At 41.4% G+C, this 26482-nt stretch overlaps 2 protein-coding genes across 2 annotated transcripts in view; both read right to left on the bottom strand.

Moving 5' to 3' along the window:
* The window catches only part of SMIM29 (small integral membrane protein 29), a 52662-nt gene extending 27712 nt beyond the window's left edge, over window positions 1-24950 (bottom strand). Inside the window, exon 1 of the mRNA XM_033152627.1 lies at window positions 24848-24950. The gene's annotated coding sequence lies outside the window, so the exon portion shown is untranslated. The remainder of the gene's footprint in view (window positions 1-24847) is intronic.
* On the bottom strand, window positions 1-25320 carry NUDT3 (nudix hydrolase 3). Its single transcript, XM_033152624.1, has 5 exons — window positions 24848-25320; window positions 9022-9132; window positions 8228-8272; window positions 7414-7498; window positions 1-4976 (listed from the first exon to the last, which is right to left on the bottom strand). Exons 1-5 carry the CDS (start codon window positions 24944-24946, stop codon window positions 4804-4806), a joined length of 513 nt encoding a protein of 170 aa, XP_033008515.1. The 5' UTR covers window positions 24947-25320; the 3' UTR covers window positions 1-4803.
* Window positions 25321-26482: the final 1162 nt, after the last annotated feature.

The following is a 26482-nucleotide window of genomic DNA, read 5'->3' on the forward strand; positions in this document are numbered from 1 at the left end:
TAGTACTCAAAAGCAGCTTCTTTATTACAGAGAGTAAAGCATACATACCTACATACCACTCCAGTGTAAAACAGGCTCACAACACTGCCATCTCTCTCTCTCTCTCGCACACACACTACCCCCACCCCACAACCAAAAAAGTACAACGCCCAGTGTCTGGAAACAACCATATTGACAGATGAATAAAACCAGACAAAGCATTATGAAATATGCATAATATTTGATTTAAACTGTTATTTTCCCCTTTCAGGACAAGTTGCACTTTTAATGTTAGAAAACAGGTGAATTCAGGCACCACCACACAAGATTCCTGGAATTTTTCACTAATACATACTCCAATTATAATTCTTAGAGAGTAACTCATTTTAAGGAATCAGGTTTCAGAATCAGCAAGAATTTGAATCAAATTTCATCAATTATCTTACTTTCAAGAAAAACGACACCCAAGTTGGAAGAAGTGATGTTGCTGAGCTTGTACTTCTTGGCTCGGAAGAACAAGGTTTAGAAGGCTCATCCTTCAAATTGTGTAATGCTCAATTACAAAAGGAATGCAACCCCCCAACTTCTTCTCTGGCTCAAATTTTAATTCAAATTTCTCTCAACTCCTGTCTTCCTAACCTGCCTACAGACATGCACACCCCAACCATCCCTCTTCCCTTCAACCCTTATTATGGTGTTGATATAGGTGGCAGCAGCTAACTACACCTTTAAGGAAAGAAAGGGAGGCATCCACCCTTCCAATAGCCCTTGGGAAAACTCTGTACCCCAGAGCTGTTTGTGGCTGTGCAGTGCACCATAGGCCAGAAAGGGGACATAAAGAAATCTCTTCCCTGCCTAACTCCACAGCCCACTGCTGCTACCTGCCATACTTGGAAAGCAAGTCAGGCTGAGGGACTGATGGTTAAGTGGGAGGGAAGGGGTTGGGTAGGTGGTAGCCAAGAAGTCTGGGTATTCAGAGGGCTGGGTAAGCCCAATTTTAATTGCCTCAGAATTAACTAAGCTTTTTTTCCAGAACACAAGCAGCTCACCAATCTCTTATTTTGTAAGTTCTGGTATAACGACTAACTAGGATAGAATGGCACTCCATTTCTTTATTGGCAAAATTTTAAACTAGTTAACAAAATGAGGGCTTCTTAGAAAAAAAGGAGAGTTGGCGACAGAGGGATGTGATTACAAGATTATGGCTAACAACAAGTATAAAGTTTTTCGGGAAATAAGAACTATGCTGCATCTAAAATAATGACGGTAATTTCAGGTCAAACTTTCATACAAAGTCTTTTTTTCTATTTTCAAGAGGATCTAATGAGAGCTAATTCAAGGTTAAACCCAAAAATATTAATTAGATACATCAAAACACTCCAGCATATTCTATTTACTCTACATCACACACTTTCTAATCTATGACACTGAAACACAGAAGGGATGTCATTAGAAAATCACTATTGCGTTTTTCACAACAGGATGACAGATAAAACTGCAGAGAGCCTGAAGCTGGTTTTGTCCTCCCAGCAAAGAAAATCCACCTCTCTCCATACTGGAAAAACAGCAGAGGTTGTACATTCACTCACAATGCTACCGTGCTTCAGATTCATGATGATTACCCAGCAGTTACTTGCAAACTTGCTGCCAAAACTAGTTTTAAGCAGCAAGACAACCTTGATTTGAGTAGGGCTGCTTCAATGCAAAAACCAACATAGACCTCACCTAAATGAGGAACAATACACTAAGCACTGGCATTAAATCTGGACTTAGAACAAATTATTTGTAAATATGTATCAACAGATCACACTGCTCATGATGTACCACCATTTGTCTGACTCAAGTGCACAAGTTCAGCAATTATTTTTGCAATCAAAGATTTAACCTCCTCTCTGCAACTGTTAAAGACTAGAAATTTACATATAAAAGCTGGGGTTCCCAAGGTCTATGGGATGCACAGGAGGTTAGGTGGAGGGGCAGATGCAGTCTTCAGGATTTTGGATGCTCAGCCTCAATTTAAATCTAAAGCTAAAGCTTATTGGAAGGAAATAATTCTTAAGCATTTTCACCTCCCTTTTCAGCAGTACCTGAATACAGTATATAAATCTAAAAGCTTTTTGGATTTAGAGACCCAAGAAAGCTGCATTTTTTACGGTAAAGCACAGCAAGAAGTCTAAATTAAGACTTTTTAACTTTAAACCGAGGATCAGTCTACTTTCTTAGTACTGTTGTGCTTGAATCTAAACATCCCATTACTTACCCTATGTTAGATTCATTGTTTGCCAATGCATAATGTTCCAGTGTAATTAGAAATGCTCTGAAAAGGTGAGTTGATGTGGTGACATTTTCATTTATCTTGCTAAGGAAGTTTCATGAATTGTTAATTACAGAATACCCTGAGATACTGGGAAAGCTGTAGACTTATCTCTATAGTGCATTAATAGAAGGTGAAAAGGTGAGGCTTAATAAGCTGGAGCAAGGACTTGGTTAAAATACATAACTGGTGAAGAATTCCAGACTATTTGAACCTCGGGAGCTGCATCTTCCATTTCCAGTTAAGAAGGCAAACATCAGCCACTCAATGCAGTTGCATTAACAGCATAAATCCATCCCACATTAAACTACTTTCTTGGCACAATTTATTTTTCCTGGACGACACCCCCCCCCCAAATAAAATGTTGTTAGCAAATCATTAACGATATTCTATTCTAAACTGTCAGTTTAACAGCCCTATAAAACATTTTAGAGTGTTGTTTTTTATATATAAAAGTGTGCATGCTGTAGATATTAAAACTGCAGTCACCCTTACAGGCATCTCAGTTCTCTTTCAATCTTTCATGCCTAATCTATTCAATGAGACACAAAACCCCTTAGCTGAAGGCAACAGTTTGCTATATTGGAAAGTGCCACATATAGCTTAGTAAGAGAAATTATATTGTACACTTCAAGACACTAGTCAAGCCCTTTGAATTAATTTTTATTGTTCTGTTTTTTAAGATGAAGGGCAGCGAAGTGGCGCAGCATAATTTCATATTTTTTTTCTAGACATTCACATTTAAGCCACTCATTGAATAATGCCTCTCAGCCTTCTCCTGTGTAAAAACTTTTGGCATTAGTGATCACTGGCTTCACTTTTGCCATTGTGATCCCACACTATGGAATGCTATCCCATTCACTAAAAATAGAGAACTCAAGCAAATGAACAGAACTGTATCTCAAATTTGATAGCAACTTTCCAAAGTAGAAAGTATACTTTTACTTCATGCTGCATGACTATTTCATATATATTTTTTATGTTGTTAAGTATATAATGGGAAGAGAAAATGATAAATTAAATAAGAGTACTGCAGGTTTAATTTCACATCTTGGCTATAATCTGACAAAGAAGAAGTCACCAAATACAGCAACTAGGTCCTGTCCCAAGCCAGGGATTAACTAATGCCCCTCCCCAAACCTTCCCCAGGCCCACCCCCTCCCACAACCCTTTCCAAAATCTCCCAACTAGACAACACTGTTGGCAAATCAAGACAGCATGAAACATACATCAATAGAAACAAACATGTGACATGTGCCAATGCATCAGGTTAGGTATCCTATTGAACGACAGTTCTCCACATCAGCATTTCTGCTTGGGAGCCAGTTGTACCTTTGCCACTGAGGGATAAAGTTTACATTTGAGCATGCTCCGTGGTGCATTTACAAGTGCTGCAATGCTACAAAGGAGATTGAACACCTGAAGCTTTTCCCTGGAACTTCTTTTCAGGGACATAATGCAACTGTCCCACCATGCAGTGACACTCAAAAGTACAATCCATTGTTGTAGCACAAATTACAACATCCAGTTTAGTAGGGTGTAAGGCATGTGAACAAGAAGAGAGATATCAGCAGTATGCAGCAGGAAGAGAAAGAATTCCACACCAGCAGAAAGCATCAGTGGCTTGATGCTTCAGTTTACTAGTTTTTAAACTCATTTTGAATCCCTGATTCCTATTTATTGAGGCTGGAATTCATTTAGTTTCTGAGGCCGTATGCTGTTGAGTGAGTGGTGACCAATTCCTTGCGTTTCTGTTCATTGTTAGATGATCAACATATTGACTGAACCTGTAGAAAGAATGGAGCACCAAGAATGCCTCGCAGGGTATTGTAACTTGGCCTTCTCCTCTAAGTGTCACTGTTCTAAATTTGGGTAAGGGAGTGGGGTTCAGGGAGTCGAACTGGCCCAGCCACTAGCACTGTCACAAAATAAGTTTCTTTAAAAAAACAAAAGGCAAACAAGATTATGAAGCCCTCCTTTACAGAAGCAGCTCATTAAAAAAAAAATCCTGCAAAATCAAAGTGTTAGGCTTCTCCATCTAAAAAAAGGTTACACGCATGCGCTGAGAAAGTGACCACCACACAGATCTCAACAGCACCTTACTGTACAAAATCTAAGACTTAAAAGAACTGAGCTCACCTTTCAGCCCTCTTTAACTGAAAGGATAAAGGGGCCTAGCTATGGCTGGGACAACATACATAGGGGCATTTCAGAAGACAAGGCAGAGGTGAAGCTAGTAGCCTTGACTTTCAGGTTGTCAAAACTGTGTTAATAGGGAAGGGGCACTTCATGCACAATATGTGTTTTACAAAATACATATCCAAGAAAAAGCAAGAAAACCCCACTTTGCACTAGAATGCAACACTCAAATATTTGCTCTGCCAAAGGCTGCCACTGATGTCGTGTTTGACAAGAGGAAGCATGTGAAAGAGGCAAGAAGAGGGGAGAAAAGGAAATCCAAGTTTCAGTCTACTTTTCAAAATCTGTTTCTCTCAAAAGGCCATCTTCAGTCATCTGATGTCGGACAGTGCACTCTCCTTTGAGAATGATGTGGTCACAACAGGAGTGCCATTGTTAGCCAAATAGCCTTGCCTCAAGGTTTCAAAATATGAAGCCTGCACAGGTTTGTGATACTGCAGAACTTTTATGGCGTCATCTATCTGAAACCATTTCCGTTTCCTTCCTGTAGAAATAGAGAGAGGGGAAAATTAGTAACACAGCAAAGCAATTGATGATTTTTATAGTTCCTTCTATAGATAATTTCCACAGACATATAGTATGCCTGTTCCTACTGCAAATGCACTGCAACAGTACACAGTAATTCAATGGCACCTGTGATACGATGACTCACTGAATGTACACTTCTTCAATATACAACTGTAACATATAACTTCACACAATACAACATGGGGGGGGGGACACACGGACCGACCTCTAGCCTGTGGGCTCAATTTTGCGTGCTAGGCCTTCCCAGCCATCCCACCAGCCTCTCCCTAGAACCTCATACCCTCTTCAGGTTCTCCTTTCCCCACCTTCAAGCGGTTTCCCTCCTACCAGCAGATCAGCACACGTATGGAAGGAACATGAGAAGAGTCTACTAGTTCAGGCCAATGGCCCATCTACTCCAGCACTGTGTTTTCACATTGGCAACCAGATGCTTATGGGAAGCCCAAAAGGAAGGTAAGAGAATGGAATGTATATCTTTTGGTAGTGCACTTTGGGCTTTAGCCCCCGTCATGCCATTATGTAGTCCCCAATAACCAGCCTTCCAAAGGAATGTGGCGCTTGGAGGAGGAAGGTTCTTCAGCCCTACAGTACATTACAACAGCAAATCTTTAGTTTAACAGATATTTTCCAAAATTTAAAGAAAACCTAGGATCTCACTTGTTTCTTCTAAAGGAGAATGAGCTGGAAAACAATGTATTTTGTAAGGAAGCTCCTGAAATTAACAGAATGCAGCTGCTCACTTTTCTTAAAAGAAAATCAATGGGAGAAGGAAAGTTATAGGGAAAACTGTGTATCACTGTGTTGCCTGTGAAGTTCCTTGAGGGATATATGCATCTCTTTCCATTCTGTAAATAATTTAGGCAGCAATCCTAATCCCACTTATCTGAGAATAAGCCCCACTGATTTCCATACGATTTACATCTAAGTAAACAAGGTTAGGACTGTGGTTAGTTTGAAGCTGTGGTTAGTTTGAAGCTGGGAAATAAATTTCGTAAGAAGCAATTTTCTAAGTAATATGCTATTGTACAGGATGTGTAACCTCATACAGAAAAGTGAATCAAAACATGGGCATGAAGAAGCATTGGATGAAAAGAATAATACATTAATATGAATTCTGCACTGATTTGAGACTGCTATAGGAGGGGCAATTAGTAAATTTCCTCCCCCCCTTATTAAGTAAATTTCCTTTTCAAAATACACACTAAACATGGAAAAACTAAAATTAATGGATGTACCATGCTATATTAGAAGTAAAAAAACTTGTTTTGATGAATTGGAAGAGCCGCAAAAAGATTCCATTGAGCACATGGATTGATAATATGGACAGATTAGCTACATATGAACGAATTGCATGTCGACGCAAAATAGAATGGATAAATATGAAGAAATCTGGAACGAATATTTAAGTGATAAGGCGGATAGTGGTGGGAAGTAGGGGGAGGAGAGAGAGGTGGGAAAATATTGTTAAAAAGGTGGTCATAGGTATATCAATGTATGCAAATCTGATTTGTCAAATTGTGTTATTATTGATATTATGGTTTTTGTTGTATGTGTCTTTTGCAGTTGATGTTTGTATCGAAAAAATGATTAAATAATTTTTTTTAAAAAACCTAAAATTAAAAAAATCAGTGGTGCTGCAAAAAAAATAATGGAAACAGATAGTTAAGGCTTTCACTTCCAAAATCTGGTTTTTAGCCCTCTTTGTGACTGTTCAATTTTTAAAATCAAATTCTCTTTGAAATCACCAGAACTAGAATTATTTATCTGTCTTTTTTTTTTTTTTACAGAAAGCTGGAATTTAAAGGAATCTGACAAGAGCTGACAAGTCACGAGTATTTTGGCAGCTGTATGCTGATGGTTGTCCTTTTCTACTTTAAACAAAATAGTACAATTCTAATTCTTATACTTTCTCCCCCACCCCCCACACACCCCAGCCACAATCACCTCATATATAAAACAGGAGTGGGGGAAATCTTTTCAGCCTGAGAGCTGCACTCCCTCATGGGCAACCATCCAGGGCCACATGCCAGTGGTGGGTGGAGCCAGAGACAAATGTGGACAGAGAATCAAATGTGATTCTTATATTCATACTGTAGGCTGCATTCCAGGCACACAAAACTCAAGAGGTTGTTACACCCACCCACACCCCTACATTCATCTGGTTAAGCAACATCTACCAGAGTTCAAGAAGCCGGGCAAAAGCAGTAAAGGAGGGTGTGAAGCAGGGCTAGTGAAAAGTGTGGCCTGGGGGTGAATCCCAAGGGCCAAAAAGAAAGGGTGAGGGGACTGCAGTCTCCACACCTGATATAAAGCTGAATCTAATACAGAGAAGAGGATTCTGCTATTACAATCCTACAGAGAATCAGGAATACAGATGAATGTAAGTGTCTCACCAATATTCACAGAGTCCTCCCAGTCTTCCAATACTTCTGTGACAATAAGTACGTAAACATATGTTCTGTGTTTTCTGTCCTGGTTCTAAAAGGAGGAGCGGGGATAGGTACATTGTTAAAACATTTCCACCAACAGCAAAGCCCTACCAAGATAAATGATGAAGATTCAAAAATAGTTACAACACGAAACAAGTCAAAACATTCCCAACATATTTTACTAGTTTTGCCCTGACATCTTGCTAAACGTTATTGTTTTCTAGCTCCTCAGTCTTGAGAAACCTATAAAACATAGGGAAACTGAACGATCTGTCTCAGTGGATGCTCTACGTTTTCAAAATTCAATCATGTAACATGCATGATGATTTACCACAGTGGAGGGGAACCTCCAGCCCACAAAGGCTTCAAATCACACCCACCTGTCCCACACCTGACATCAAACATCATATATGACACTGGGTTATGGGGCAGGTAAAGACATAGCCAGCTTCTGATTGTAAGTGGGACTCACTGACAGCAGTCATCAGCTGATTGGCATTGGTAGGAACCCTGTTATAATTTATCCTTCTGTAGATAGTTTTGCATCCCTGGTCTAAAGAGTCAAAAACACACATAAGAGAACAAACTTGAACTAGAGTTCCTTTGCAAAGCAACTTCTAGTTCATGTTCACTTCACCTAGCAATTATAGGAACTACTTTCAGTGAACTTTGCCAAACCAAAGTAGTTCATTCCAAGCACTGTTTGTAGCTTACAGGGATGTGTGAACAGGGCCAATGAGAAAAGTGTTAATCAACTCTTCAAAATGCTTATACTTACCTCAAAAATTCCTACTAATCTTCCTAATGTCCCTTTCACTCCAGCCTGTGAGAAATTCAAAGAAAAGAAAGAAAGATTTAATGTTCTAAGTTACAGCTCAATATTTCAGTCTGGGCCAAATTACACATGGTGTAGAAGGTCTATGATGGAAAAAGCTTATGGAAGATCCAAAGCTTAAAAACAGCTGGGAGGGTTGGGGGAGAGGATTGGCTTCTAATAGCAGCACTAGGGTAGAGGATGTTTAATCCTTTCCTCGTGTAATTTTCATGATTACAATTGCCCCCAAAGCTGCTATACATCCCCCAGTGTTTGTGAGTTAAGCGGCTTTGAGAAGTGTTTAAAACCAGCAGGGGCGGGGAGGGGTGAGAAAAAATTTGGGCCAAGAAAACGAGGGGTTAAATGCACATATGTATGCATGTAATCTCTTGTTTCACACCACATCCACTCCAAGCTACATTTGAGGGAAGCACATCACCAAGAGACAGTACATATCTACATATACGAATTTTAGTCTAGACCCAGTGCCTGAAGTCAACTGGCAGTACTATTAACAATCTGTTGAAAGAGAGGTACTCAGTGAAGTATTCAAAAATCCCTGCCCTGCATCATAATAACTATTAGAGTTATGAGTACTGGGGCAAATTCTACAGCAGTATCCATCTCAACTCACAGATGGAACTAACAATGAGTTTTGTTTCAATAGAGGGACTGTTTTGAGAAGACCAATGAAAAATAATAAGAAATTAATAAGCAGCACGAACAGCTTAGGTCCAAAGCAAGTTTTGGAGATTTACCTCTTCACAAACTTCCCGCACTGCTGCCACACTAGGCTCCTCTTCAGGCTCCATACCACCACCTGGGACAATCCATCTATCTGGATGACGACTACTGCTCACTAACAGCACCTACAGGGGGGAAAACAGAGTACTTGCATATATACATTATTTCACTATATGGCTGCCCAACTTCAGAATACAATCTTGCTACAAAAGAATGCTGTTGGTGGGGTGGGGGTGGGAATTAAGTTCATATAAGAAATCTCTCACTTTCTTTTTTGCTAATCTTCTCTCTATACTTATGGAGTCATCATGTCCTCTTTCGTTTCATTATACACAGGCAAAGGAAAAAGCTTAAGGAACTACTGGGTGAAGTCCCATGGTCAGAAATACTCAAAGAAAAGCAAGTCCAAGATGGATGGGAGTTTCTTAAAGGCAACATACTGAAGGCACAAAGGCAGACAATTCCAACAAGTAAGCACCTGAAGAAATTGTGTGGCTGCAAATTGTTCTAAGAATTTTAAGGTATTTTATTTATATATAATAATTGTTATTAATGTACCAAAACAAATAAGGCCACATGTCTGAAAAACAGCACAGGAAGACAGGCCTCACTCCATTTTTGACTCCCAACTGACCAAGTATTTCTTTGTCTCAGGAACAAAAGGGGGGGTTGCCCCTCCAGCTACTCAGCAGCCCCCTGCCTGAGTGATAATCTCTGGCATCCTGATACCTGAGTGCCAGACAAAAGGGTGTGAATAACTTGGCTGGGAAATAGGGAAATGTAAATATCTTTTGTTTCACTTGATGGGTTTTTGGTGGAGGGCAAGAGGAGACATGGGGGCAGGGTCCAGGATGCTCAGATCACTGCTACCAGACCCTCCCAATTTGTGATGTAATTCTGATGTATGGAGGGGTGGTCTTGAGCTGGAGGGGGGCAATTTCAAAAGTCTATATAGGAGCTTGCGCACCTTTGTTCGAGGTCTTTTGCTTGCAAAACACCCTGCTGCAGCAGTTTCTAATAAACAAGGCCTTGCTTTGGGAGACTCAGTATTGTCTTTGTCTTTGTGCTGCATTTTCGAGAAGGGGCTCTTAAATTATAGCACTCTTCCCGGGGTTATGGACTCCCTTCTGGAGACGGACCCATTTACAGAATTTTTATAACAATATGAAGCTTACAGATGAGCTGAGATGTAAGGGCATGTATAAGAAATGACTCTTGTGGTCCCTTCCAACTCTACAATTCTATGGTTCTTTGGAAGAAAGGAGAAATCATGAAAGAAGAGTATACATGAGTAGTCAACAGTTGCAGGGACCGGTGGTCAGGCAGGCCAAAGCTCAGAATGAACTCAGGCTTGCAAGAGAGGTTAAAAATAATTTTCAAAGTTTCTTCAGCTATGTTTGAAGCAAGTAGAAAAATAAGTAAGTAGTAGATCCCTTGCGGGGAGAAGAGGGGAAAATGCCACTCAGTGACAGAGACATGGCGGAACTGCTCAGCACCTATTTTGCCTCTTTCTTCACCCCAAAGAAAAGCAGTGCCCAATCTTGTGATAACAGAATAAACAATGCAAGAAGGGAGTTGAAGCCCAAGATAAAACAAAGAAGTGGTAAGGGAACACCTAGCTACTTTAAATGAAATCGAATCACCAGGGCCTGCTGAGCTGCATCCAAGGGTACTAAAGGAGCTTGTAGATCAAACAGTGTGATGCAGCAGCAAAGCAAAAAGCTAATGCTATTCTAGGCTGCATCAAAAGAAGTACAGTGTCCTGATCAAGTAACAGTACTGCTCTGTTCTGCCTTGGTCAGGCCACATCTAGAGTACTGTGTTGGCAAGTGCAGCCTGACTCAACACTCCAGAGGGACAGGCTTCCTCGAGTGGGAATGGACCTACTGGTTATCAAGAGAAATGGGGGAGAGTTTCTCATCAACAGTGCCTGGGCAGACTACCTGGAGTCAACATCCACCTTTCCCCTGGTAGGCCCGAGAGTCCAACCATTTCCATCATGGCCCACTATGTGAGGACACCAGCTGGTTGAGCATCTGGCTGAGCTGCCTTAACAAAAGGCAAGACATTCTTCAAGGGGTGCATCAGGCTTCAGAAGAACTAACCTGAACAGAAAAAGCAAGCCTGTTTTGTTTTCAACTCCTGCATTTCATGTTATTAACAGACATACTACACCAAGGGACTTGAAGATACCTCCTTTTTCAAGAGATGTTCTATGACAGTATTCTTTCAACATTAATACTCTTACTGTCACTTTTACCTCCACATTCTCCCAATAAAATATGGTGGCAAACCTAACCCTGACTAGAGACTCTAAAAGCACTGTTTGAGTATCCTGCCGTCCTATGCAACTAGAAACTCCTGCTGGCACTTGGTACTCTGAACTCCTGCCACAATTCTGGTTGTAATATGTTGAACTCCAACAGAACAATTATCAAATGGATCGAAGATAGCTGCTCTGGGGATTTCAACATAAATTATTAAATTGACAATATGATTACAATAGATTCAGACAACCACTTCAGAACTAACCTTCAGAAAAAGTAAATCCATGTGCCAGTTCCATAGCATTTATCCTGCACAAATACATATATCTTTTTCCATACTGAAGATCTGGAACGAACTCACAAGAAGCCACTTAATGTTGGAGGTTTCGTCCCCTTTCACATTTAGTCAAAAGCGGAAGTGAAACCTTCCAAACTCATTCTTGCAGCCGCTGAAGAGGGAAGGGCGAGAATCTGATGCTTGCACAAGCACATACTTTAGCATTTTTTATAAACGAGGCCTTTATGTCACCTGAGCAAAAGACATGGTTGTATTATCACTTTGGCTCAAAATCCTTCAGTGGAGTAATGCACATTAATTTAGTAAGAACATGGGCTTGTTGCATTTTTGTTTTCCTACATGAAAGTTTGGTCTTACTGGCAAGTTGTGATTTGCCCTTTCTGTAGACTAACTGTCCTGCAAGTGGATTGTGCCTTTACCTCTCTGTAACAGCAGGCATACTTTTATCGTCAATAGTTTTGTATCCCACACTCTCTAGGAGAGCTTCTAAAGGAATTAAATATATGAAACTCTTTCAAGTTAAAACAGAAAATTTGAAGAAAAAAGAGGCCTCATATAATTCAGAAATTCATCCGCAAATCAGAACTACTGTTTGGAATCTGAAAAGTTCAAATTGAGCTGTGGGGTGCAAGGCATAAGAGATAAATAGTGTGGTATTAAGTTACTGCTACTGTACCAGCCCCAAGGGACATGGGTGGCGCTGTGGGTTAAACCACAGAGCCTAGGGCTTGCTGATCAGAAGGTCAGTGGTTCGAATCCCCGCAACAGGGTGAGCTCCCATTGTTCGGTCCCAGCTCCTGCCCACCTAGCAGTTCGAAAGCACGTCAAAGTGCAAGTAGATAAATAGGCACCGCTCCAGCGGGAAGATAAACAGCATTTCCGTGTGCTGCTCTGGTTCGCCAGAAGCGGCTTTGTCATGCTGGCCACATGACCCGGAAGCTGTACGCCAGCTCCCTCGGCAAGTAACGCGAGATGAGCGCCACAACCCCAGAGTCGGACACGAGTGGACCTAATAGTCAGGGTTCCCTTTACCTTTACTGTACCAGCCCCAGGAAAGGGTCCCACTAGCTCTTGATCCAAGTGCCCTTGCACAGGCATGTTTGAATCCTACCATTCACTCCCATAGGATGCTTTATTTGGCTAGTAACTTTTCTATAAGACAATTTTACCTATGAGATTTGGAACTGTTTGATCAACGAATGTCCATTCAAATTTGAATATTGCATTTATATGAGTGGGAATCTTTGCCAGATGCAAGCATGGAAGACTAAGACAACTCCATCCGTCCCCCTAGTCAATCTTAAATGCCCCCCACCCTTGACATCTGGAAGTGGCTGAAGGGAGTTTACTCCAACAATATCTGGAGGCTACCAAGTTGGTTATTCCTCTTCTAGGGTCTTGTAAATAGGTTTGTTTTCCTCTGGTATAGTAGAAGAGTTCCACTTTTCTAGTCCAGGAAAAAAAGCAACCCCAGGAAGGTAGCAAGTTACAATGAAAATCTCTTTCCAACCCTCCAGCCTCTTCATAAGAGGTACTATTTCTTAAAGAGGAAGCATGTTTTGAACAGAATGCTGTAAAAACAAGCTGTCACAACACAGAGTACTACAAAAGTGAAAATGCAAAATGTATGTATTATAATGAGTTCAAACAGGGCTGCAAAGTTCTCAGAGTGAAGAAAATTCTCAAAAAGGGCAGGAAAGCCCTAACAACTTTATGCTGCACCAATGAATTTTCATTATTTTCAAGTCCTGAATTCAAGAACAAAAAAAAGGATAACATTTAAATTTTGTTATTTTTCTACATTATAGACCATAAATCAGGATTTGAAACAAAACCATCTGTATGCCACACAGCCTGGTTTACGGTTGTTAGGGACGTGGGTGGCACTGTGGGTTAAACCACAGAGCCTAGGGCTTGCCGATCAGAAGGTCAGCGGTTCAAATCCCCGCGACGGGGTGAGCTCTCGTTGCTCGGTCCCTGCTCCTGCCAACCTAGCAGTTCGAAAGCACGTCAAAGTGCAAGTAGATAAACAGTACCGCTCTGGCAGGAAGGTAAACAGTGTTTCCGTGCGCTGCTCTGGTTCGCCAGCCCAGAAGCAGTTTAGTCATGCTGGCCACATGACCCGGAAGCTGTACGCTGGCTCCCTCAGCCAATAAAGCGAGATGAGCGCCACAACCCCAGAGTCGTCCGCAACTGGACCTAATGATCAGGGGTCCCTTTATCTTTACCTTTACCTTTACCAACCACTTGTGACCAAGTGAAGATGCCTGGGCCTGACTTCTCCACCATCTGGAGGTGCATACCTGGGGATCATTGGATCTGGGCTGTTTTCACACACTAATACCACATCCTGTAGAATTCTATCCGTACCCTGTCCTCTTGGCAACATTGATTTGAACCCTCATAACAACAGAACTCCCAATCTATTTCAAATTCCAACTGAGATAATTCAGTAGCAACCCTACGAAAGAACAGATAAATAGTCTCAACATCTACAACAATTTGATAGCCATGCCCACAATCCGCAATATAGACACCTGCATTTGTCTGCCCTCCTCTCTTTCTTAAGTTATTTCTCTTGCTCAGTTGTCAGCTCTTGCTTCATGATTTATGTTTTAGTTTTAGATGAGCCTGATAACCATTTTCAGACTTATCATTCAGCTAGAGCGCCTGTCACCACCTCTTCAGAATGTGCACTAGCACAAAGTCAATAAATAATTGGATGATCACAAATAACTTTATGCAATGAGTATAAGCCTTACTAAGTCAAAGTGTCTCCAAGATTCCCAACACTTAAAAAAATCACTTGTAAGACTATGTAACTTAATAAGATTATCTAAAGCAAAATACAATACAATTCTACACTGATTTATATGAAACAAATTGCACACAGGATGTTCACCTATGTATAATTAATCACTTTGCTATGGGATCCTGCAGAGAAAAGGGTAGCATGAGAGAATGTCTATATACAACTGTCTGGTACATGTTTTTGTGAGAACACAGTATAAGGAAAGCAGATGCAGAAATAAGTCAGAAGCAGTTAAACAACTAAATGACCAAAAAATATGAATACTGAAGAATGCATAGAACAGAAGAGAAACTGAATGAATTCATTGCATCCATTATCCCTGCAGAAATGGTCATATGATACACACAGCAAACTTCTTTTTTAATGTAGCGCACAGGATGTAGTTCTGGAATTAATGAAAAAGAATCAGAAGTAACAACTCACTAAGCCTCATGGTATTCACTTGGGAGTTGTTAAATATGAAAATGGTATTATTTAAACAAAGATCACAAATTTGTCAACTTAAATCTTGTTCTAAGTAAATTCATAGAAAGCATTTAGGCCTGTAAAGCCGTCAAATTCTCATATAAGACTTACTATGGAATGCTCAGCATGACTTCTAAAGCAAAATAAATTGCCTTATCAATCTTCGTATCAATTTCTGGAGTAACAACTGGCATGCTGACACACACGATCCAGTTAATACTATGGTCCGGTTCTCTGGTTGCAACTAGCCATTACTTGTTGTAAAGGAGGATCCCTAGTTGGTAAAAAGGTAAAGGGACCCCTGACCATTAGGTCCAGTCGTGTCCGACTCTGGGGTTGCAGCGCTCATCTCGCATTACTGGCCGAGGGAGCCGGCGTACAGCTTCTGGGTCATGTGGCCAGCATGACAAAGCCGCTTCTGAAAATGAAAATGAAAATTAACTCAGCAAAAGTCTTCCTGCCCATGCAGGAAGAAGAAAGGGAGCTTGAGCTCAAAGAGGCTCATGCACAAATTGCTAAATAATGGTTAAATGTTACATGGCCTACTCAGTTGATTTTAAAAATGCTGTCCACAACATTTTCCAACATTTTCTAACTAAAGATCCAAGTGGTAAAATAAAAATTCTCTTTTGGGCTAGTACACTACCCTACACTACCCCCTACCCTACCCTAAAATAAAACCAGTGTTTGTACAATGGATAATAGCATTCCCCTTTCTAAAAAATGTTGACTAATGTGAAGTCAGGGGTGCATGAGGAGGAAGCCAACCATGCAGGTATAAAGATTGTATTATATAAAGGTCCCAAGTTGCGTAGCAGCTCATTTGTTGTAATGCTCTCCTATGTTAAAATTTGCTTCACATAAAAGGCTGTCACGGGGAGAAGGACTCCAGACTAGCCTTCTATTTATTGTCTTTGCAGCAAGCAATTGTTTTACTTAAGGAAGCATTCAAATACAGTATGTGACTACCTTCCTGCAATCTGAACTGACATAATCCAGGAAATGCTACCATGCAGTATTTCTAAACCAAAGCTTGATCATTAGAAAATTTAAAAAAAGAATTAGATCCATTTACAGAAGATGGTGAATCAATAACTGTTAGGGGCCTGTCATCAATATTTTCACTAGTATATTCCTACTCACCCCCATGAGCATATACTGCTAAAGAGGATTTCAGCCCATAAGAAAATCTGCTGGAATAAGAAGCCTTTCTCATTTTGTTGGCTACAGTGAAAGCCTGCTACAGAGGAAATCTTAACCAACATGTCAAAGCTTAACGCTTTATGGCCAGGTGGTTTGTCACAATCCTGCGTCCTAACCTATAGTGTGGTTATAAAAGGGGAACCCTCCGATGTCTCTTCATCTTATGAGGGTCATGCAACAGAGTTCTGAAATAGGTAAAATCAATGGGGTGAAAAAAGCTTGTTGCAAAATTGATTTTCAACTTTCCATACAAGTTTAAACATATATGGTATTTCTCAGTGGAAACAACTCAGCAGTTAAATTCTGAAAGCAATGCTCTAATTAAGTAATTATTCAGAAAACAGCAAGGGCATTATCAGTTAAATTAAGCATTAACTTCTCACTGATTTCAACTGCAGACAGTTAAGTACGTTATTTTGTTTGTTATATAGTTGGAAATCAATTTTTAGCTATTTTTGTAATTTATTTGGTTGTTAAGTTGCTTTGAGCCATCTTTCTGTATAAAGCAACAAATAAATGCAATACATATTAATAAGTATGTGCTCAGCATACTGTTAATGGTGATATTCCACTGTGATGTCCCACTGGTGCAACACACTTTCACCTGCCCAAACAGGGCTTCCCCTTCCTCCAGAGCAGATTACGGATGCAGAAGGTAGAAGAGGATGAGGAAGTCCCAGGTTGCTTCCACTAGCATGATGTTGGATATCACCCAGAGTTACTTAAAAACTTTAATTTTGCATAGATCATTCCCTGGAGGAATCTGGCAAATTGAAACGCTCCACAGAACAAAAATTCAAATAGCGCTTCTCTAAATCTACAGGGGAAGTGTGAGAGGCATCCTACTGTGTATACAACCTATTAAGACTGCTCAACTGACTGTGTGAGAACACAAGCAGGAATTGGATCTTAATACTCACTTCACTCCCATGACCTGTCAGCAAAGTGATCAAATGGCAGAGAGAGTGAAGGAGGGAGAGGAGCTTCTGGCAAAGTTCAATAGCAAATGACAGAAATAAGAAGGCTTGTTTCTCGCAGTTCGTACTACTACTTACTGAAATAGGAAAGAAAGAGAGCACATTTGAGAAAGTGGTAAAAGCAATCTGCCAAGTCCCTCCCAACAATTTTACTAAACTCTAAGAAAAAGGATCATGAAATTTATTTTGGGATCTCTCTTATAACACAGATTAACAATTCTACCACCACTCTTTTTGTTTCCTTTTCTTAAAACCCATTGTGAGTTCAGGTATCTGGTATTATGAAAAGCAACTGAAGAACTGTCAAGAATAAAGGAAGGGGGGAAAGTGGGAAAATATAGTTTGCTTCTCTCCCTTCAGCTTAACAAGCAGGTCTTTGTATGCATGATATACACAGAATGGAAAAGGGGGCAGGTAAAGGAGTTGCTTTCCTCTTTTGTTTTTAAAAAGAGCAATTGAGTTGTGTCATGTTGTTCATTCTGAAGTAATATTTAAACTGCAGAATATGCTAAAAAGCAAAATGCTACAATTGTTCTTCGGTTCTCAAAAATCATATAATAATGGGAACATGTCACTTTCTGGAAAAACCTCAAACCTTCAACTTTCAAGGGTCTTAAAATCAGAACGTTTTACGCAGCCATTTTATTACATGGCAATTTCCCCCCAAACCTAGGGGCATCATCTATGAGTTCTGTGTTTGGGGCCACATGGAGAGAGACAAGGGTGTCCATGTAGCATTGGATACAGCCCTAAGGCTTCAATCCTAATCCCACTTAACTAGGAATAAGCCCCAGTGAAGTCAATGGGACTTCTTTCTGAGGTAATATCGCTAGGATTGCATACTAAGAATCTGAATAGTTTTTCTAGCATGGAAAAGTCATTTGCTTAATGCTTAAAAATAAGGTACCCATATCTGACGCATGTTTATTTCAAGAAAGAGAGAATTGCCAACTTCTCTGGAAGCTTGTCAAAATTAATAACTATTCCAGATGAGCAAAAAGTTAAGACCTCTAAATTGGAAATGATAATATTTGGTCTCCTCCTTTCACGTTGTGAATGCCTCAAACACATGTACTTATGAGTAGGCAGAATAAACATTATAAAAATGCTTGTGCAATTTTGCACAAATAAAAAATAAAGTGGCATACAACAAACATATATAAATAAAAACCACAAAAACTACCAGAATCACAGATCAGCAGCTGTTAAAAAGAAGATTCCCTTCCTCTTTAACTGTCTATATATGCTTGGCAGCGTAGAGAAGTTTTCAGGAAATGTCTAAAAGTTAATACCCAGGACACCTGCCAAATCTTTATTGGAAGAACATTTCATCCAACTGGGCCAACGATACTGAAGGCTCAAGTTTGTGTTATCAGATGAGCCTCACCAAATCAGGGGTAAGTAAACTTTTTGTGGGATGCTAAAAATGCAGCCCCCACTTTCATACTGTTCACATTCCACATGCATGTGAGTGGTCAGAACACACGTTATTGCAGTAAACTTTATGAACTTACAGGTATTTGCAAGGACCAATTTGAAAGGACTGAAAGTGGACCCTATCTTACGTTTGCAACAATGTAAGTTTGTGATATTTACGTTTCACTAGAGATTTCCAAAGCTTTTTGTTTTCCAGTGTCTATATTAGGGAAGGATACTTTTTTACAAGAAAGGAATACTTACACCCGAGTACCATGTGTGAGACTGAACTGAGACAACGAAGAACAAATTCCAATGAAGTTTCAGCTGACAAGTCCAGGGTGTTTTACATAAGAAGCATTATGAATCAGACAGTTTTCATTTGGATTTTGTACTCCAGTTCTACAGCAGATACTGCTGCTTTCTAGTAGATTCTACAATCTACTCAAGCTGATTGTAACATGTATTTTAATTTGTAGATTCCAACCATAAGATTAAAAATTGCTATAAAGACAACACATTAAAATGCAGGCTATTATTTGAAGTATAAGATAACAATAGTTAATTCATTGAGAGGAAAAAATATGGATGCTATCATTGTTCCCATGAAGCTTGATCAATTTCTCATCCTCCTGGCATTTTTCGGAATACACTTACTTTCACTGGTTTCCTAGCAAAAGCACTTTTCATTTCATAATTCAATAAAGTTCCAAATTCACTATCTTCTGAACAGCATGGTTTCTACCCTGATCCAACAACTGCATATTTACAGCATAATTCTATGCATGATTCTTCACATGTAAACACCACTATACTTAATGGATCTTACTCCTTCAAAGCCGGATGGGTTTTGGGAAGGTGGTGGGAAGGCTCTTGGAACCATCTAAGCATCACACCTTCCTCCTAAGCCAGGCAGAAGCTTCCCAGGGGACTTGTCTAATATCCCATGTCCACTGACACCACTGGTTAGGATTGTTAAAATTGTTGTGTTAGTGTTAGCAACATCATGATGGTTAGTCATCAAAAATGTGTTATTGATAAACTATACTAAACTTATTTATGGAAAAATGCAGATTTGGAAACAAAGTTATCTCAAAATCCCACACTTTAAAAACACATTTTAAATGAGTTCAGCTTGGTTAGGATTCTTCATCTCACCATAAGATTAAGTGCTGAGAAGATTACTTTCTCTTCCCAACACTACAATACTCAAAATAAGATTGCATTAGCGTGTATTAGAATTTATCACTGTTTTGTAATGTGCTGAGTTGTCTCAGGAACAATCCAATTTGAAAATATACAAGTATCAATGACACTTAATGGCAACATCCCCCCACCCACAATGTGATAACACAGACCTTGGACCCACCCCAAACACATTGCCAACCTCTCAGCTATGATATTAGTTACCCATTTCAGGCAAATATGCCTAAGAATTGTGCCTTCATTGAGCTAATTCAGGCATAACATTCCTGGCTTCATAAACTAGAAGTGGGGAACCTCTTCAAACCCATCCATTTATATCAAGAGGGGAGGGGAGGGGAGGGAATATCATTTGACCTAGCTTGGACCAGTCCTAAAGCTGATCATGTGAAACTCAACCCTGTTGCTGTGGTGCATAGATGCAGTTTCTACTAAGGTACATTTCCTCCTTTACCTCCTCTTTGTTTTCCTTTCATTATGTCAAACCCTTTCAAAACTGCCCCTATTTTCAAGTTGAGACATGAACCTGACAGCTAACCTGTTGATAGCTAACCATGGTAGTGTGTCCTTTTTTGAATCCCATAAATCGTTATACTTCATAACATGGGCATAGCCAGGATTTGGGGGGGGGGGGCAGAACTTTGTTAGGGTGGCAGAACCGATGTGATTGGTCAGTTAGTTTTGTATTTCTATTGTTTTAATTGATCGGGGGGAGCAGCTTCCCCCCCCCCCAGCTATGCCGATGCTTCATAATCTACTTAAACATGACCCAAGCCTCTTTCAATTGTCACATTGGGCCTAGTGATGTTAAATTCTTGAGAATAATCTAAATATTCTTGATTAATGAAGTGTGTACATTTAAAGCAGCTGTGTAGACGACACAGAATTTACAGTTGTAGAATATTCTCCGGAGAATATTCTCACCTCACATCACTAATTGAGCCATTCAATTTTCTTCTATTTCCCGTTCCCACAGAGCAGTTTATACTCCCACTTTTCATCCCTCATGGTTTGTCTCATTCTCTGCAAAGCTCTTCCTCTTACAAGGAGAGAAAGCAATAAAAAACAACTTAGTTGAATGTTCTGCTGTTTGCCACAATGAGCCACCTTCCAAGAGAGTTCATTTTCCCTTCTTCCACCACCACCATTCCTGCCTTGTCCCTTAGGGTTGTGTGTGTAGCCATCTCACACACTTAGTCAAGCAGAAGAGGAAGCCATCTCACATGCTCACAGAAGAGGGTCATTCCTGAGAGGCAAAAATGGTGAAAGGAAGGTCAAGGATAATCCTAAAATACTGTGGGACACATAAAATTAGGCTGAGGACCCCATGGCAAGGAGGCTGCAGGTTCTCCATCCCAGTCATAAATCTATGGCTCACAAAGTTGAGAACAAGCATAGAGCCTAAGTACTCCTCCCTCTTCCTTTCACACACCAGCTTCAGAAAGGAAATCCTGACTTAATATCCTGTTCAGTAAATGGACATTAAACCATTGTTTAGTCCCAACAGGCAACTCAGGTTTAAACAAACCAGGATCTCCAAGCCAATGTCAGCATTTGTCAATGTTCGAAACTCCCCTTGTTCTAGGCACATTTTGCAACAGGGAATTTCCTTAGCGTGAGCAGTTTCTGAGCTCTGGGTGCAGTACTGCGCCTAAGATTTCAGATTAAAACTTCAAAGTAGAAGGAAAGGAAGACCTTTTTCTACCTCCCCACTTCCAGGTACTCTCTGAAGACTCGAGAAGAGACCCTCTCAAGAATATTAAGGTGGTGGACAGGGGAAGGACTAGACCATGTGAAAAATGAACATAATATTTTAGCTGCAATTCATTCATTTTCAGCTTTGTATTCTTGTTATAAAAATGTGCCTAGACATTTCATTGTTGTGCCCATAACCTAGGTTTAAGGTGCCATTTAGCTCCTATCTCAGTTTCTAACACTGACTTCTGTATGCCTCTGCCAGCTGAAGTGTAGGAGTGACTTCTTGAAATGAAGTCAACATTACAGAATGACCACTCCAGGAAGGCTCACCTTCTGGCCTGAAGCAAAAACCTTTTCAAAAAGGCTTTGAATAAACTGATTTTACATTTGCTGGATTTAAGTTGCTACAATAAAGGCCATTCCACTTTTCTTTCTGCTGGGGTTATTTAGCCTTTGGTTGATTAAACTATCTATGACCTTTTAAACTGTGTGCGGGTATTACTATGGTATGTATTTTTGTGTTCTTATATTGTAAACCACCCTGTGATCCTCAGATGAAGGGTGGTATAGAAAATTTAATAATAATAATTTCTGCTTGTCTTTCATTCTATTGGTTTGTAATCTGAAGTTTTATTATTTTAATAATTTTCTATAAGTCACACTGAATTTATTATAGATAAAGTAAGATAAGAAAAGTGCTTCTACATGCCTTTAAAAGGCTATACTCCAATTCATTTTCCTCCTGGTGGCAATTTCTTCTAGTTACCAATATAATGAGAATGACAATACATTGGATTCAAACTAACTTCTAGTTTAACGTAGGTCCCAATGAAATCAAAAGGCCTGGTTAGTTATGACTAAATTAAATCCTATTGATTTCAATGAGAATAAATTTCAGCAATCTGGATCCAACACAATGAACCTAGTATGAACAAGTAACAGAAAACTGAGTAAAACTAACTTGACAGAATATTGGTGCCTTGTTATCCACCAACAGCCTCCAGCAACTAGGCCCAGGCACCATATTCCCTGTGCAACCAAGCCAGCTTGCAGGTAGAGGGAATTACTGACCATGATCTGTTGCTCTACAGAGCCTTCCTGCAGATGGTCAGCAGAAATACTGCAAACTTTAGTCCAGAAGATCAGGTGACTGGAGAGGCCAATAATGTCCCATAATTGTTGATTTCGGCCCAATTCTTCAGTCCAAACTGCAAGAGACTACCTGGAAGTATACCGGAGCCTATTGAAATGCCTGCGTTGACTACCTCAATCCGACGGAATTTACTTAGGGAGTTCTTAGTGGTAGCTAAGAAAGCTGCTACACTGCACTATTTACTTAGGACTTCCATAAATCTTTAATTCTAATCTCACCTCAGTTATGAAGTCAGTATGTAGGTAAAGAGAAGCTGCTCTCTCATTTAACCTCAGCTGCCTATCTGCAGTATGATAATAAAATTTAACCTGCTTTAGAAAATTATTGAAAGGATTAATGACATACTTGGTATTACTTGCATGTTAAGCACTTCAAACACTTCAACACTAAATAATGTTACAGATTATTTAAATAAAATTTACATTTAAGATGCCATGTTGATTAACAGGAATATATTTATGTTTAACCTAAACAATGTGTTAAATTTTATACTGAAATAAACTGTTTAAATGCAAGTTTACCCCCTTCAATATGTGGGGAGGAGGTGGGACCTGTCAGGATAAAACAGTCTCTCAATCCCGTTTTTTCTCTCACAAGCCCCTCTAATGGCAATTTCTGGCAAGTAACCAGTTCCTTTTATCCCAGTTTCTTTTTATAAATCCAGAATCAAATTTCTTTCTGCCATGTCATATGATGTGCTTAACTGAGCATGGTGGTAGCAGATCACTGCCAAATCCCATGCCATGCCACGCCACACCAGTTCATGTCACCGTTCATTGTTTTAAATCTTTCATTCTGCATGCTTTCCTCATTTCTATCCCATCACAATACTGAGCTCTCTTGTCCTCTTAATTGTGCCTTGAGAAAACTATTCCTTCATTCATCCACATCATTTAAGCGACTCTAGAAATCAGGAGGAGCTCTTGATAATTTGATTTTGCCTTTTACTTTCCTACTAAAAATCATTTACTTACCCTGTACCATAGTATGTTTTGCTTACTCATGCTTCTGGTTTTTAAAGACCAAGAAGGTTAGTAGCCATTCTTTTTAACTGTACAGATTATATATACAGCCCAATCAATTCACATGGAACTTTATCAGCAGAAAAAGTGGATCAATATTCCCAAAAACTTCCAATCTAAACCATTTACTTATACATGAAAAGAGCCACAACAGTTTTTGTTTCAATTGCACACACACACAGCCTTTGATCTTTTAACCACAATTTCTAGAGACTAGCACTTCAGATTCTTTGTGCCACTCCCCTTCAAGCTGCAATCCTATGTGCATGCACACTTACGTGGAAGTTATCCCAAACTGAACACTGTGTAAGTTACCAAAACATACATGGGATTGCACATTTCCCACGTAAAACATGGTAAGAGGTAAGAGTATGAAACCCTGGTAAACTGTCCTCGCTTTGGCCCCTAGAAATAAATTATTGCACCACCTGCCTGTCTATGTCTTGGGAGTTTAATTCTGATGCCTCTGGAGACTTAAGGTCAGACGTGTAATAATTCAGCGCTTCCTACGAGGACCCCCTTCGTTTATACAGGAACTTACTCTAGGAGATTAAGGTTGTCTACATTGCACACATTCCTGAGCTCCGGTAAAGATGGCCAGATACAAAAGAGAACAGCCCTCTTTCGCCATTAACGGTTATGAAGGAGAATTTCAGCAAGTGTAGCTTGTATAACTATTTAAAGGTGCAGATACCGAACGTGCAATTGGACATCTGGCCACCCTGGGCCCGAGGCGCTAAGTGTGCAGCCAGAGCTTTTAAACAACGGAAAGCTTTGCTTCTCGGAAGTGTATTGCCACCTCCCAGCACAAAACGATTCACAGACAGGAGACAGGCGCTAATGAGGGGCGTCATGTCACTTCTTGCCTAGTAACAACCGCATGTTACTCTCGCTACTAGCCACTAAGGAGGAAGCCCTTCCGTCCTCTTTCAAACTGCGGCATGCCGTCTGGCCAGGAAGCTCCGTCTGGGGAAAGGGAGTTGTTCGCACCCTACGAATCCTTAAAGAACAGACACCCCCACCCACCCACCCACCCACAAGCTCCACCCATCTCCTCATCCTCTGTCTCTCTTTCAGCAGCACCATCTAGACTCCTCCTCCATCTCCCCCCCCCCGGCTTCTTCGGAGCTTCCCGTTTGCTACCCCGCCTCCCTTACATGTCGGGTGTGCCATTGCTACCCCCCCCCCCCACTTGCAACACTTAGGGAGCCTCTTCTTCTCGCGCCCCCTCCCCCTTAATAGCCACCCAGTCCCCACCACCACCACCCCCATCCCGGCTCATGCTCCCCCACCTCCAGCTGCAGCGCGCCCGCTTTCCTCACTCACCTCTTCCTCGCTCTCGTTGCGGAAGCAGAGGCAAGCCGCCCGTTTCTTGTATCCGTCCCCGTCGTAGGTGCGAGTCTGGTTGGACTTGAGCTTAATCATCCTCCGCTCGGGAGAAGGGGTGGGAGGACCCACTAGGGAGGCAGCCGAGGGGTGGGCGCGAGGGACGGGTGTCGGCTCCGCGCGGGAGAAGGTCGGGATCTCCCAACCGCGGGGTGGGTGGGGGGAGGAGGCGCGTGGACCCGCTATCCCGGAGAGTCTCTGCCTCACACACCAGCCGAGAGGGAGGGGAAAACCCTCTCCGCAGCCGCTACTCGCTCCTAATGCTACCACCCGCCGTCCGCCGCCTCGCTCCCCCTCTCAGCTCTTCCCACGTCGGCACCCCAGCTGCCGCCAGCGCTCCGGCCACCGCCGCCAACGACGACGACCGCGACGCCATCTTGGGACATGCTACGCCAACGGCGCAGAGGCAGCGGGAGGAGAATGGCGCTGGCTGAAGCTTCTCGCTTACGACTGGCCGCTGCGCAAGCGGCGTAGCCGAGGGTTGGGAATCGCTCGCTCGCTCGCTGTCTCTCTCTCTCGCGCGCGCACCCCCTCCCCACCGCCCTTCGGTTCCGGACACCCGTTACAGAGCGTCGCCTCCCAGCGCAAGGGTTGCGCCTAGAGCCACACTAAGCGGAACGGTGTCGAGAGCAAGGGGGAGGGGCGCCTTTCTCCCTCCGCCGCCATCGCAGCCTTACGCAGCCTCCGCGCGCCGAAACTACACTGAGCCAGATGTCTGGCGCAACGTTTTTGCACAAGGGCTGACAGCGGCCCTGCGTAAAACGCGTAGCCCGAATGAAACAATGCCCATCTTGTGTGAGGAGGAGCAGCACGCCAAAAACGTAACGGCGGAGAAGTCTTGAAGCCAGGCTTGTGAGCGTGAAATGAAGGAGGGAGAGGCTGAAGAAAGGGGTGCCTCCTATTTATGTGGTGGTGGTGAATTATTTTTATATAAAAGTCGCCTCTTCGTTAAGCCAGAGGTGTACCTACTTGGAAGCCAGGGCACATAGTAGGTAAAACTACTGTATAGGGATTTTTCGCCTCTTGCGAATAAATACTGTAGTATTTTGCCAGAGTTATGGTGTGTCCCCGCCCTCCTCGAACGAGCATGCATATAGCGAGTACTGTCTGCAAGGTGTGCTCTGTGAGACTGTCATTGATACAGGGATGTCTGGGCGAGCAGTGGCGTGAAATGTTATTTTTAAGTTGTCTTTCTCTTCTGCCTCCCCCACCGTCTATACAACTTACCAAGCGGTAAGTTACATAGACTTGCTTCCAAGCTGACATACCTACCGTAGGATGCATAATTTTAAGGCCTGACAAAAAACGTTTCCCCTCAGAGCAATGTTAACTCTCCTGCATTTTACAACAGCAGCAAAACACAGACTCCTTTATATCCCTAAGACGAGAACGCATGGCATTTTACCTTCCATCATCTAGGGCAGCTTTAATTACTTTCAAATTGAATGAGAGATGTCCTGAGGATGGAGCACATATGCAGGGCCCCAGATGATGATCGCAAGGTCCAGGTTGGTTGTTAGGGGGAAAGGGTGGGGACAAACTGTGTTCTTCCTTACTGACATATAAAATCAAACC

Source organism: Lacerta agilis, chromosome 6 (genome assembly GCF_009819535.1).
Source record: "Lacerta agilis isolate rLacAgi1 chromosome 6, rLacAgi1.pri, whole genome shotgun sequence".
In the NCBI taxonomy this organism is placed as follows: Eukaryota; Metazoa; Chordata; class Lepidosauria; order Squamata; family Lacertidae; genus Lacerta; species Lacerta agilis.